The following is a 15055-nucleotide window of genomic DNA, read 5'->3' as shown; positions in this document are numbered from 1 at the left end:
ACTTTTAAAAGAGAAAGACCCAAGGAGTAGGGGACTGCCTAGAGAAAGTCTATGAGCTGTTCTGAAACAGCTACTTCCTCCAGTGCTGAAGAAGATACGTTAGATGAGAAACTCCCATTTGGAAGGTGGGACAAAGTCAATGTCTTGAGGAGGTCAAAGTTTGAATGCATTTGTCCAAAACACCTCCCACTACCAGCTTAGAAAAAAAAGCACTGGAGATAGCTAGTCTGCAACAGGAATCCCTCTACAGTGAAGAGACACCTGTTCCTATTCTGGAGAGCCACCTCTTAACTGCCCGGAAAGGTCACTGGTAAACTGATGCTTCCTTAGTCTCACATGGGACTAGCATGCAATCAGGTAGTGACCTGACACTCAGAGAATGGGGTTGATTTGGATGTTGCTTAGAAAACACAGGCACTCTGAGATGAATTGGCTCAATCCCAGCTCATTATTCCCAAATACAGTTTCAAATATGAGGTGCATGTGGGTGAAGACATGTATGTTTGGGTCGTTTCCTACTTATTAACAAGAACTCACAAACTGGACAAGTGGATTAAACACTCAGCTGATCAACTCTGTGATCCCCTAGCAGTAAAAAAATTAAAAAAAATAAAAAAAAAAGTCCATAGCATAAATGAAATACAGTTTAGGAAAATGGATTTGTTCTGGACTTGTGCTCTGAAATCCCTGTACAGTCAATAGGCAGTTTTTCAAAACTGAAACCAAAGGTGACTGCTAAAGAATAAGAGATACAAGCAAAATTTGGTTTATCATTAAAAAAAAAATTACCCCAGAGAAAATGCCTATGTTTCTCCCAATTCAAAACAAAACATATGAATTTTAAAAAAAGTTCCTAGTTGGCCTGCAGATAGGTAACAGGTACAGAGCTTGCCAGCTTGGCTTCATGTTGTTAAAATATTCTCCATGGACATAGCTTTAGTCATACCTGCAAGGTTTCAATTGAAACACCAACCTGATTGAAACACCATGGTTTTAAGGATACCCTATTACGCAGAAAGATCCTGTCTGCCTTTGGGACAACACTGGCTTTTGGTCAATATAAAACCAGGGATGAGAATTTCTTTTTCACACTGTGCTTTCTGTCTTTTTCCCTCAACCACTGGGTCCTTGTAGGAATTGATCCCCCAAAAGACATCACAATTAGCAATGTGACCAAGGACTCAGTGATGGTCTCCTGGAGCCCTCCTGTTGCATCTTTTGATTACTACCGAGTATCATATCGACCCACCCAAGGTAACAAAGTGATTTGACTTCTCAAAGATGCTAGGATTTGAATGAAGAATATGGGAGAATTAGCATATCTCGCAGAACATCCACTCCTGCCTGAGTTTTTCCTCTTCTCTGTGGCATGCTCCATCAGAATGAGAGTGGGCTGGTGAGCAGCCAAGAAACCCTGCACTCACCAATGCCTCTTGAGAAAGGCTTGATTACATTCACCCAGAAAGCAGGCCCTTCCCTAGCAGAGGTAACTGGTCACCATTATCTAGGCAGTGTCATGAGAAACAAAGAGGCCCAAAAGAATCTGCCAAGAACTAGGGTCACATGAACTTTCCTACAAGAATGAAGTTCAAGACTAGGATCCAGAGGGATGGCTAAAGACCCAGCAAAGCCAGATGGAGCCTTGGAGGGAACCACAGTGATGTGGTCCCATTTTAGCCACTCCAGCCAAGTTACAAGTCAGAGGAAATTGGCCCAGACCTCATCTGCACCCTGCCAGTTCTTGCTGGTACATGTGGCATTGTTAAGGAAGTGGAGGGCACACTCACTTCCAGTGAGGACACAGGACAGCTTTCTAGACTACACTGTCTCTGGACTCCGGGGACTGCTCCTTGCATCGGTGCCCTCCATACTGCCTTAATGTCATTGTCTTAGAGAAGACCGACTTGTTAGAAAACCACTTAATAGGTAACTAATTTTACTTTGCTCCAAGGAGTCCATAAAATGAAGGAATGAGACCAGTGTGCAAAGCCTCTTCACACTCCAACATTCCCAGTCCATGAACCATGTAGCATCCCTCCCCACTGAGTACTGAGTCTCACACCCATCTGCTTTATTGACATAGACTGTACCATGGGTTGCTTGGATGAGAGAGCTGCTGAATTTTAACTGTAGATTCTTCTCTTCTCCAGTGGGACGATTAGACAGCTCAGTGGTGCCCAACACTGTGACAGAATTCACCATCACCAGACTGTACCCAGCTACCGAATACGAAATCAGCCTCAACAGCGTGCGGGGCAGGGAGGAAAGCGAGCGCATCTGTACTCTCGTGCACACAGGTAGGCATGTCTCCCTGCTGTGTCGAGTCAGGACCCTGGCTGAGGATCTGGGTGAAGTTGTTCAGGCTCATACAAAGGTTCTGGAGGCTGAGGCTCCATTTCAGGGTGCTCCTCTAACCCACTGTGTCTTGCAGGGCAATTTGCAATTTCTCTTCCCCTAATACTCCTCTCTAATACTAAAAGTTTAGAGAGTTACCCTCTATAAGTCTTGCTGGTTTAGGTTAGGAATTTTCATGGAACTTCCAACATAAACAGTGCCCTTTCAGACATGTGATGGAAGTGAATTCTAAAACAGATATCTGAATCATTCATCTGATTTTGTAAAAGACTCAGATAAGAAAATTTCACCTCAGAGAAGAAAAGGGTTGTTACTCCAGTAATGGAATTGGGGTCATGAAATTCATCATCAGATATAGCCAGAAACCACCAAGAAGCTGCCTTTGCTCTTGCTTTGTGCTCCAGGAAGAAAGAAGGCACCAAAGTGGCCATAACTCCCTCAACCAGGACCAAAGCAGTAGAGGTGATGTGGCTCCGTGGGCATCCTGGGCTTCCTGCAAGGGTACCATGTAGCTCATGTCTCTGACAGGCCCCCTAGTCATATCCAGATGTCCTCTGCATACTCCATCAGCTCCTGCATAATGACCAGAGGAAGGGAGGTGCAAGGGAGAGACTGGCTTGCAATATGGGGAAGTGGGGAAGGGTAGTCCAAATCCCATGGCCTCCCTCTTGAAAACAAGCCCATACAATGGGGCTGAGGAGGACTCTCGGTAGCACCACTGCTCCTCCGTCTCTGGTCCCTCAGCAAGTACACCATGCAGAACTCACTAGCAGGCACAGCCAAAGTTTTCTATTCCCAAACCCTAGACCAAACCTCCTAGTTAAGCCATCATTCCCACAGCACATGGGAAAATATCAAGCTTGCCTCATTAGGAAAACACCTGGATTTTCTACGGTTGCTTAATTTCCCTGGAGAATGGTATTTCCCAAATGAGGGAAATATACTTTGGAATTTCTCACTGCTTTTATAGATGTTCTCAGAAGCTCAGAAACAGCATCTCTAGGGCAATGGGCCAAGAAATATTCCTTCACAAACACAAAAACTATTCTCTAAAGACAGCACAGGATATTCTGATCTTCCCTAGTCTCCTTCCAGGCTTAAGACCACAGATAACACAGCCATTCAGTCTTGCCCTATCTATTAAATTACCTGTGACCATTAAAATATAAACAAGTGTTGACCAGAAGTGAGGTCCAATAAACCAAAAGAAGCCTCTATCCCACCTTCCTGAACCTAGAAATTCGTATTACAGAGATTAACCTTTTTTCCCATTGAGAAAAATAAAATGTATTTCAAGAGCCTCCTATCCCCAAGATAAAAGAGAGCAGCAACTTCAGTCAAAAACTCATTTCTTTAGCAGGGCACGGATGCATGCACCTGTAGTCTCAGCTACCAGGGAGGCTGAGGCAGGAGGATCGCTTGAATCCAGGAGTCCAAGGCTACAGTAAGCCATGATCATGACACTGCACGCCAGCCTGAGTGACAGAGCAAGACCTTGTTTCTCAAAAGAAAAAAAAAATTCCTTGGGTCATGAGCAGCTAGTATATCTAAAGCAGATATTTGGTATATTTGGTACACCAACCGCAATGGTGTGCCCATCCAAACTGCCCTCCTTCCAGTCTAGGCAGAGCTATTTTGGCAACTTCCAATAACTAGATTGCCCCAGAATGTCTTATTTTGCTGTTGTTTGTTTGTTTGTTGTGGTTTTACGTTGAGGTCTATGATCTTACAACTTTTGGAAGTGAGTACTCCTTCAGGGTGTCATTTTGTCTCATGGTATCATGCATGTCTCAGATCAAGCCAAGTGTAGTCTAAGGGCTGCATTTGAAGAACTCTTTGAACATGCAGATTAGGGATACAATTCAAATTTTAACATTATGAAAATATTTGCCAGGTTGTTTCTTTGTGATAAAGGACATAGGCAAGTGAAAAAATACTTTCAATTAGAGAATAGGGTAAGATCCACAGCAGATCTTGGTTCTCAGAAGTGAATTGTATGACGCTTAGGTTGAGCGGATGCCTAAACTGTTGTAATAACATCCACTTGTGATAAATTCTAACCTGATAGAAGAGAAGCACAGTAATAAAGCAAAGGCTTAGAGCATGGGCAAATTAGACAAGGAAGAGGATCTTATGACAAGCACGCTGTGTTCCTCTAACAGGCCCTTTTGACCTCCTTACTAAGCCTGAAAGAATCCTTTTGACTCTTTTTTTTTTTTTTTTTTTGAGACGGAGTCTCGCTCTGCCGCCCAGGCTGGAGTGCAGTGGCCGGATCTCAGCTCACTGCAAGCTCCGCCTCCCGGGTTCACGCCATTCTCCTGCCTCAGCCTCCCTAGTAGTTGGGACCACAGGTGCCCACCACCGCGCCCGGCTAGTTTTTTGTATTTTTTAGTAGAGACGGGGTTTCACCGTGTTAGCCAGGATGGTCTCGATCTCCTGACCTCGTGATCCGCCCGTCTCAGCCTCCCAAAGTGCTGGGATTACAGGCTTGAGCCACCGCGCCCGGCCCCTTTTGACTCTTAATGCAACAAAAAGAATATCCAGGACTCAGTCCTGAGTGAGACCTGTGAGCAGTGAAGCAATCATCCAATAATCAGATATGACTTTTGAGGCAACCTGACTGAGCCCATGCGGTCATTCCATGGATGGACCTTCTGTGTTCTCTGTCCTGGGGATACTCCTGCCCCTATGGAGTTGCCACCACACCTCCTGAAGCTCATCAACAGAGATCTTTCCACGAGGCACACCTTTACATTTATAAAAGTGAAATAGCCTGGGAAGTATGATTATCTCATTAACTAAAAAATTGTAACAATTTCTGTGGGTTCTTAGTTGCTCCATCTACATTTAAATGTTGAAAATTCATTCCAGCCATACTTTGAAATCCTCTGTAGTACTTGGCACAGTATTCTGCACATAAGAAGTTAATGAATTAATTAAAAGGAAGAGCTGGGGGCAATTAGGGGAGAACTGGTTACTTGAGAGAAGGGGGGCAGGGAGAAAAGGAAGAGGCTGATGGAACCAGAAGAGGAGAAAGGGAAGAGGTTTCTGCTCACGTCTTTGTTTTGTAGAGTGCAGCAGCAGTCGTGTACCATGAGTGGAACTTCTGAGATCATTCCCTGCATTTCTATCCTGCAGCTCCTCTTACTTATAACTGATAACCTATCCTGTTTCAGCCATGGACAACCCTGTGGATCTGACTGCTACCAACATCACTCCAACAGAAGCCCTGCTGCAGTGGAAGGCGCCAGTGGGTGAGGTGGAGAACTACGTCATTGTTCTCACACACTTTGCAGGTGGGTGTCTGCAGGCCTGCAGATCAGGCAGGTGGGAATGGTGGGAATTGGAGCTACAGACCAGTATGATGTGAATAAACAAAACATTTTTTCAATCCGAAGGACAGATTAGAAATGTTCCTACTTCAGGTATACCATGAAGCCCTCAAGATATCCCCAAACTCTAGGCTGGGCGTCATGGCTCACACTTGTAATCCCAACACTTTGGGAGGCTAAGGCAGATGGATCACTTGAGGTAAGGAGTTCAAGACCAGCCTGGCCAACATGGTGAAACCCTATCTCTTCTGAAAATACAAAAATTAGCCAGGAGTGGTGGCGCACACCTGTAGTCCCAGCTACTTGGGAGGCTGAGGCAAGAGAATCACTTGAAGCCAGGAAGTGGAGGTTACAGTGAGCCAAGATTGTGCCATTGCACTCTAGCCTGGAGTCATAGCGAGACTCCATCTCAAAAAAAAAAGAAAAAGAAAAAGAAAAAAAAAGATATTCCCAAACTCTGCAAACTGTATCAAATCTAGAAACTGAGAAAGCTGAATCTGAAAGGTACAAGAAAGGCATGTAACCAAGGGCAAGTACAAAATCAGAGCAATAGCACTAGGAGGACAAAACTCAGAGCAGAGCTAAGACTTGCCCCCAAAATGCTACAAACAAGAAAGCAGGCTTTTCTAAATATTTGCAGAGCAAGAAAAATACTGAAGATATAGGACCAAGTTTGGAACAGATAGTACAGGATAACGGGTGACAAAAGATTCCGGACAGCTAAATTCTTCTGTTGTTTTTATCTTCTCTATTCACATCCAGCCCAACAGGTTTAACTAAGACAAAATCTTGAATTTCACTGTCTTCTGCATCATGCTTGTTCACCTTACACCAATTGAAGCTGAACAGAGCAGAGAAGCCCAAAGCAAAATAGTGTTGAGTCCTTCAAGTCTCTAGGCTTAGGGAAGTTCTCTCCCTGCCTACATCAAACATGTGATCACAGAATTGTTTTGGGTTATATTCAGGAATCCAGAGAACAAAGATATCAGAAGACAGAAGGCAGGTAGATGTCTTGGTTTTCAAAAATGGCAGAGAAAGCTAATTCTGTATGCTGCAAAGAAGTAAACTTATTGTCAAATCTTAGGAAGGTAAAAACTAAAACAGACAATTAAACAACTGGGAAAAGGAATTAGTGATTACCACATACCAGCACAGGTTCACCGAGAATAAGTTTTATCAAAACCACTTTATGTCTTTGTTTTCATTGACAAATCTGGTAGTACATTTGTATTTCATCAAGGCATTAGAAAACTCCACTTATCACTCAGTCCTTAGTTAACATGGAAAAATACATGAAAGGTCATATTTGGAGTTAGTTGGGACTGTAGTTGAATGAATGACCCTCCATGAAGAAGGGATATCATTACTCTGGATATGTCCTAACCCCTCTGTGAGCATGCACAATCATCTCAATTCCTGTCACCCCTCCTTGCATAACATGATCCCGCATTTTCAAACGATCACCATGCTTTCTCAAGCCTCCACGCATTTGCACATGCTATTTCTTTCACCAGGAAACTCCCCCACTTGTCCACCTAGAAAACCCATCCCTCAAGTCTTGGTTTCAACCCTATCTCTTCTGTCAAAGCTTCCCTGAAGGCAGTCAGACATATCTGCTCACAGACACAAAACACACAACTCCAACATAGCAATGAACTTCCATTCATTCCACAAATACTCTTGATGCCCTCCCATGCGCCATACACTCTACAAGGCTATAAGGATTCAGAAACAAACATTGAGTTCTCATCTTTGTGGAACTCACTTCTAATGATGTTGCAGAGAAGTAAATAGTTACAACTTGATGTGAGCAGTGTATGCTATAGACATGCACAGAACACCATGGGCCATGTCCAGTGGGCTACTATGATTGGTGTCAAGCTGTGGAGGGAAAGAAAGAAGAAAAGTCTCAGATAAAGTGAAAGAAGAAAAGGAGAAGAAAGGGAATTTCAAGAAATAAGAGCAGACTGTGGGCATTTGCAGAGATGTGAGAGTGTGAGAAGTCTGAAGAACTGCTGTAATTTGGTATGGCTGGAGCATTGATCAATGGCATGATGTGCAAAGGGGGACATTAAAAAGATGATATCCTTATATATGCTCTTCCAAAGCTTAAGCATTCGTTTGAATTTTAACTTGTTTGTATGCCTTTAGACCACAAGAAACTTGAAATCTCAAAGCCCTACCTAGTCTGAAAATGTGCCTAGCAAACTGTTAAATACTAAATAATTTCCAAGTATTCTAATTGCACAAAAGAGAAGTTGGCCCTGAACTAATGAACACTTTTATCAACAGCTTGAATGAATTCAGAAAAGACATGCTTACCAAATTTGTGTATAAAACAAAATTGTGATCAATAGAATCCAAGTTCAAAAATATTTTAATAAACTGAAACAGTGGCCCAAAACTCAACCAACAAAGCAAAATGCAATAGAAATAAATGCAAAGCTCTGCCTGTGGCTATAAAAAATCAACTAACAAAATTGGATTGGGAAGTAGGGGGACTGGTTACAAAGAAAGTCTTTTATTAGCAATAATCTTGGCATGTGACAACAATATCACATGGCATTCCCAAAACCTAACTAATTAATTTAAGTGGTACAAGTACAGACTGATCCTGTTTATTTCATTGGTCAGTACCTCTCAATTATTGTTCTAGGTTCTCTGAGTTTTGGACTTTAGCAGGGACATTGATAAACTGTTACTTGTTCAGAGAAAAGTAGACAGAACTGTGAAGATTTTAAAATTGTCACATAAATGTGATGGGAAGTGGGGGCTGAATTTTCTCAGTCTAATGGAGAGAGAACTTGATTAGGAAGGATGGTGGAGAGGAGGGGGTCATGTAGACAAAAGACTAGATTTATCCTTTATAACTCCAGAGACCCGAATAGAAGTTATAGAGAGGACAATTTGACCGGCACATAAAGAACACTTTTTTTCCAATTAAGATGTAAGAGATGAGAGGAGAATCATTGCATGGAGTAAGATACTAAGCCAGATAACCTATGAAAGACTTTTTTTCCCAAAATTCTCTAGTAGTAAATCCATGTGAAATGCCTTTGGATTTGGTAGGTCTTTCCTAAACTGAGTACCCTTATTCAACCCTTATTCATATTCATCTGAGTTCAGTTGCTGGAGAGACCATCCTGGTTGACGGAGTCAGTGAGGAATTTCGGCTTGTTGACCTGCTTCCTAGCACCCACTATACTGCCACCATGTATGCCACCAATGGGCCTCTCACCAGTGGCACCATCAGCACCAACTTCTCTACTCGTGAGTACATGGTCATCTACATACCCGAATCCCTGGGGACTTTTGTGGAAATGACCAGTTTTCTTGTGGTGGACTAGATTATCACCTGTAGGCTTTGGACAAGGCAGCTATGAGCTGTTCTTATTTGGGCTGACTACAGCCCAAATTCAGTGAAACTGAGCTGCAATTTTTGGCCAGCAGACACATGTCTTTTTCTGCTCTCGCCCTGGGTGACAGCAGAAGAACCAGGTCAAGAGAAGTCTGTACTCGGAATGCATCTGCCCCAGAAAAGTCTGATGGATATTAAAAGACTAGATATCTAGGAAAGAGCTGCTGAGTAGAGTGATGAATAGGAGAAAGTAGACAAGGTAACATGTGAAAACACAAGTTCACGAGTGAACGAGCAGACATGAGATTGTATCAGGGTGAGGATCTCAGGCATAGAGGGTCAGTGTGGAAGATGTCATACCCAAGCCTAGAGGCCCTGTGAGGGAAGGGGAAGTAGCTGCAAGAATGATCGTAGCACTGAATGATTATCGTCTGACCCAGGAGCACCCTTTATGCTCCTGTCTAAGCCAGAGCAGGGGTCAGCATCTGAGCAATCCTAAGACCAAAGAGGTGGGCAAACAGATACCCATGCCTGAAATCAAGCAGGGGGAGGAGCTGGAGAGGCAGGCATGCCCTGGCACTTTCTCCTCTTTGTAGTCCTGGACCCTCCAGCAAACCTGACAGCCAGTGAAGTCACCAGACAAAGTGCCCTGATCTCCTGGCAGCCTCCCAGGGCAGAGATTGAAAATTATGTCTTGACCTACAAATCCACCGATGGAAGCCGCAAGGTGAGATTTTGCTGGAAAGGGAAAAGACCATTTCTCCCAAGTGAGGTCATGTGGAAACTGACTAGTGGAGTGACCACGGGACATTGCAGGGAGGGGGAAGGAAGCAACCCACAGGGAACTCATCAGCTTCCCATCAAGGATACCCAGCCTGCTATTGATGAGACAGCCCTAGTCTGCAAGCCAGAAGATTTGGATGATAGTCCTAGCTCTACTATTACTCTCTACGTAAGTTGAGGCAAAGGACTAAACCTCTTCAAGGCTTGCTTTCTTCTCTAGCTAATGAGGGTCTCTACCACTGCAACTTCACTGGGTTGTGCTGGTGCTTCCAATACAATGACACAAAACACACTGGAAACTCCCAAGTACAAGATATTGGAATAATTTTTCAACAACAGGACTGAGCAAACATGAGCTGGATACCAAATTCAATGGCTTTTATGCCTCTTGATAAACATTATAAAGATGGTATCTGTGTAGCCTACAGTAAAGACAAAACAAATTTTTGTTTTATTTCATCAGTTGAAAGAGTTCATCCAGAACACTGATTTTCAAGTTTTTGTTAGTGAAGCAACCTCTTTTTAAAGGGAAATCATATGCAGAAACCAAAAACACAGAATACATTTCAGCAGAGTTAGTCTGCTTGATAGAAATAAGGAGGACTTGGATCCTGCTTCCTCAGCTCTTTCTCTGCTCTCAAGCAAGTCCAGTGCAATCTGAAAACTTCTAGATTCAATAATGCAAGTATCTAAATTTATCCCAGTGTGCATTCCTGAGATAGGAGCTGGCCTAAATCTCACATGGGAGCTCTCCTCTCTGCTTATTGGTGCAGTAATCCTTATTGTGGGATGGAGAGGATGATAATGGCCATTGCAGTACTAACCTAGCTGCCCATAGGATTTGAACTTCCCTTCCCTACTTTCCCAAATTGCAAGCCAGTTGCTCCCTTCCACCACCCTTCCTTTGGCTCATCATACAGGAGCTGATTGTGGATGCAGAAGACACCTGGATTCGACTGGAGGGCCTGTTGGAGAACACAGACTACACGGTGCTCCTGCAGGCAGCACAAGATACTGCGTGGAGCAGCATCACCTCCACCGCCTTCACCACAGGTGAGGGAGCATGGCCACTTTGATGCCTTCTTCTCCACTTCCTGATGTTTGGCTCCTCAGCAGCCTCTGCTGAGACTTGCCCTGGGAGCAGTTTATCAAAAAGCTCAATTACCTCCTCCTTCTTTCCCCCTTTCCAATCCCCTACCAGGAAACCTCTCACTAACAAGGTCACCACAGGAACCAGCAGCACAACTCCCTGGTCCACCCAGACCAATTAAATGCACCAAGTAAAGACATCAGGTTCTGGCTGGACGCGGTGACTCACACCTGTAATCCCAGCACTTCGGGAGCCTAGGCAGCCGAATTACCTGAGGTCAGGAGTTTGAGACCAGCCTGGCCAACATGATAAAACCCCGTCTCTACTGAAAATACAAAAATTAGTTGGGCATGGTGGTGTGCGCCTGTAATCCCAGCTATTCTGGAGGCTGAGGCAAGAGAATCACTTGAACCCAGGAGGCAGAGGTTGCAGTGAGCCACGATCATGCCACTGTACTCCAGCCTGGGTGAAAAAGTGAGACTCCATCTCAAAAATAAATAAATAAATAAAAATAAAAAACATCAGGTTCCTCCTAGTTCAGATTTTCTGCAAGTGTTTTTCCAGCAAAGTTTATCTTTCTCTTCCTCCTTCCTCTGCTACATGTAATCAGAGATTCACTTAGTAAAAGCAGCAGTAGTAAACCCTCAACATTAAACCTGCAGCTCTTCTCCATACACAAAGCACTTTTACATTCCTATGGTCTCACTCAGTTCTTATATAACAAGTGGTCAGGAAGGCCTATGATCCCCATTCTACAGATGATTAAACTGAGGTTCATGGAAGCCAAAGACTTACATGGCTAGTAAGTAGCTGAGTCAGAACTTGAACCCAGGTCTTCTACTTCTAAATGCAGCTGTTCTGGCTGCATTCCCTCCTTAAGTCAGCAGAAGATACTTGAAAAACGCCGCTAAAGGATTAAAAAAAAAAAAAAGTCCTAATGTCTATAACAGGAAATAACCTAATACCTGACTTTTGAGAGTTACTTGCCAAGTACTGTTTAACTGCATTACATGTATTATCTAATGTAATCCTCACAACAGCCTACGTGATGTGTACTACCATCTCTATTTTTCACAAATGAAGAAACTGGGCCCCAGAGAGGTGAAGTAACTCACCCAAGATCCCATAGCTCTTAAGTAGGGGAGCTGGAATTTGACCCCAGATGTTTCAGCTCTGGGGTCTGTGCTATTAATGTTTCTCTCTATCACCTCCCACTGTGCCTCTCTACAGTCCATGATGTAAGGCTGCCAAGCCCCGACTTTGAATTCTCTTCCTGCCCCACATTATGGGGGTATGGGTGTGCATACATGTGAGGCAAACCTGAGCATGTCCCATATACTCAGCCGCATTCTGCCTGCCATGTCAGAGCACCAGAATGACTGGATTCCTGTCCATGCCCCAGAGCCTCTTCCTCCATCCCCAGAAAGGTGAGAGAAAGTCCCCCAGCCCCACCAGGTGTCTCCCCCACTGCACTTGTTCTAAATGACAAAGCAAGACACTGATCAGACATGACAAAATGTCCTCAGTGGTTCTATAGAGTGCTGAGATTGTGAACGAGTCATTTTCTTCCTTCTTTTTTTTACACCTTTGAATATATCACAAAGTATCTTCAATGAGAACATTAATCAGAAAAACAAATGTTTTAATTAAAAAAATAATAATAAACCTTGGGCACACAAACAAGACATGAATCCAAGATGTATCTTTACCAAGTGGAATTTAGAAGACGCTTGATCTCTTTTATGGGGCTGGAGTCAATTATGCTCCCCCTCCATGCTCTTTCAAAGATGTCTGATCTCAGAACTAAGGTGTTACCCTCTTCTTGTTAAGCCCTTCCCTGCACATTCTCAGGTTAATTAAAGAGGCCTCCATGGTCCTCTTTTCCACGCTACCACTTAAAGACCCACGGGTTGGAGCTTTCCATTGAATTAAGAATTTCTTTTCTATAAAAAGGACACAGATGACAGACACTTAAACCGAGCTCCCAATTTGCATATTTATTAGGTCTAAATTAATCATTTTATCCCCAAAATGCATGGGTTTCAATGTTTGCTCAGTGTAGTATGGGCTTTTAATTCCCACCCTGGTGATGCCACAGCTAGCAGTTGTGAGCAGTGTGACAATGTGCCTGAAGTCTCTGTGGCATTTTACAGCTGTGCCTCGCTCCAGACCCACCTGGGCTGTAAAAGTAAACCAGCTTCTGTGCCCCTCACTGCCCTCTCTTAGATGCAGCTGCGCCGAGGGATGTGCAATTTTTTGGATCTGGGATCCCAAATCCAGCTGGGGCCTCAGTAGGATCAAATAAGCAGAAGATTAACAACACACATGGAAGTCGGGAGAGGAGGCAGAATAATGACTTTGTTTGGTGGACAGTTCAGGGGACCAGCAGGATGTATTTAGGTTGTTTATTTGTTTTTACAAGACTCCAGTTGACACCAGGCTCTTGGGGCATGACCAATACCAACTCAGAAAGGGGAAAACAAAAAAGCCCAATTTCCTATGCAGTGAGTGTAGCTACTGACTGAGCAGCTCCATGTAGTTTATATTATTACTTCTGTGTTACATGGCAAAGATATGTCTGTGTTTGGAAGCTTTTGCAGTTTTACTGGAAAGCTCAAATTTAAATGTAAGTCGCTGAGGCATACCAAATTCTGCTGGCTTTGTCTTGGAGATTTATCGGAACCCACCGAAATGACTGATTTCAGAATGAAAGATTCTTGGGCAGAAATAATGCATGTGAAAGTACCTTGCACGAAGCCTGGCACATTCCAGACCTAATAGATAGTGGTTAAATTGAATAGTCAAATCTCAGCTGCCGAGCAGAGAAGAGGGGTCTCTGATAAAACAAAGCCTAAGGCAATTTTTAATACCCCTTGTAGGGATAGCGCAGGCAAAGAGGTGTAGCCTTCAAGAGTACGATGCCCAAATTCCCTCTAACTTCAGGCTCTGTCAGCCACCTCAATGCAAATTTCCCTGAATAAATTCCACTAGGCTACAGAGTCATTTGCATGTTAATATTAATGGGCTCTCATTGCCTGTGCCACCTCTCTATCCCAAAGTTTTCTACTCCTGCCCAAGGCCAAATTTTATTAAGGAGGAAGAGAATACAAGGGTATCAGCTTCCAAACTTGGTGGGGTGGGAATGGGGACATTGCCAATAAGGAAAAGCAAAATTGAAGAGCAGTGTATCTTCACTTACATGCAAGACTGGAGTGCTGCCAGTCAGGACCCCACAGGCATGAACTACTCTTGCTGAGCAAGAAGTCTGAGAAACACTAGAAGCCTCCCAGGTGATCGCAAGCCAGGACTAATGGATTTAGAGGCTAATTTCTTTTTATCAGTTAGCATCCTTTCCAACTTCATTGACAGTACCTGAGTTTGCCACTTAGCAGTATCCTACTCTTAGGATGGGTTGATCTCAGCTCATCATTCTGAGTGTTATCTATGCCTTCTCTGATGAAACAACAGAGCTTAAAGTTTGGCCCCAAAGCTGCCTCTATCCACTGATAAACCCTCACCTTGTCCTGAGTGGACCATAAGAGGTTCATTGTAAGCAAGATGCCTACCTGATGGCCTGGAAAAGAGTTAAGATGTCAAAAAATAATAATAAAACCAAAAAAGAGAAGAAAAGAAAAGAACTGGCACTCACAAACCCTCAAAAACCTCCTTTGATCAAGATGTCTTCCCTTGTTGTGTTTCTGCCACATAACATAAGTCCATTTCATTCTTTCCATCATGTTAATGGCTTCCTGTCCTCTTGTCTCTGGTGTTTGCACAAGACTCTGGAGGGAATTAAATACAAGTAGTATGGAAGAGAAGAAAACATGGATACATTATTTATAATTTACTGTCGCCTGAAATTTCATCCAAGGTCTACTTGTCTTTTAGAGATATGAATATAAATGAGGAAACAAATATTCCCCACAGAGCAGCCAGGACTTGGTGAAATGATTGTCTGAGAGGCAGTGTCATTGTCTCTTTTAATACTATAAAAAGCAAACAAAGTTCTCGCTAAAGCTTGCCCTAAGAGACAGTGAGCACTATAAAATAGGTTGTCTTGACCTTGAGGTTAAGTGAAGACAATCATTTGCAGAGGTACCCAGAGATGGGTAATAAAACGTTTTCTTTTATTACCTT

At 43.4% G+C, this 15055-nt stretch overlaps 2 protein-coding genes across 22 annotated transcripts in view; one reads left to right on the top strand and one right to left on the bottom strand.

The window, feature by feature from the left end:
• Window positions 1-15055, bottom strand: part of LOC114679329 (uncharacterized) — a 168490-nt gene that overhangs the window by 86743 nt on the left and 66692 nt on the right. Inside the window, exon 7 of one of the 21 annotated variants that reach the window (XR_013416616.1) lies at window positions 14568-14700. The exons of the other annotated variants lie outside the window; for them this stretch is intronic. The gene's annotated coding sequence lies outside the window, so the exon portion shown is untranslated. The remainder of the gene's footprint in view (window positions 1-14567; window positions 14701-15055) is intronic. 21 annotated transcript variants of the gene reach the window in all.
• Window positions 1-15055, top strand: part of TNR (tenascin R) — a 425227-nt gene that overhangs the window by 382646 nt on the left and 27526 nt on the right. The window contains 6 exon segments of the mRNA NM_001261001.1: window positions 1135-1254; window positions 2151-2297; window positions 5532-5651; window positions 8814-8957; window positions 9642-9772; window positions 10749-10881. Of these exon segments, the coding sequence (NP_001247930.1) occupies window positions 1135-1254; window positions 2151-2297; window positions 5532-5651; window positions 8814-8957; window positions 9642-9772; window positions 10749-10881 (795 nt within the window).

This window comes from Macaca mulatta, chromosome 1 (genome assembly GCF_049350105.2).
Source record: "Macaca mulatta isolate MMU2019108-1 chromosome 1, T2T-MMU8v2.0, whole genome shotgun sequence".
NCBI lineage: Eukaryota > Metazoa > Chordata > Mammalia > Primates > Cercopithecidae > Macaca > Macaca mulatta.
The sequence above is the reverse complement of the archived record's forward strand: the minus strand, read 5'-3'. Positions and strand labels throughout refer to the sequence as shown.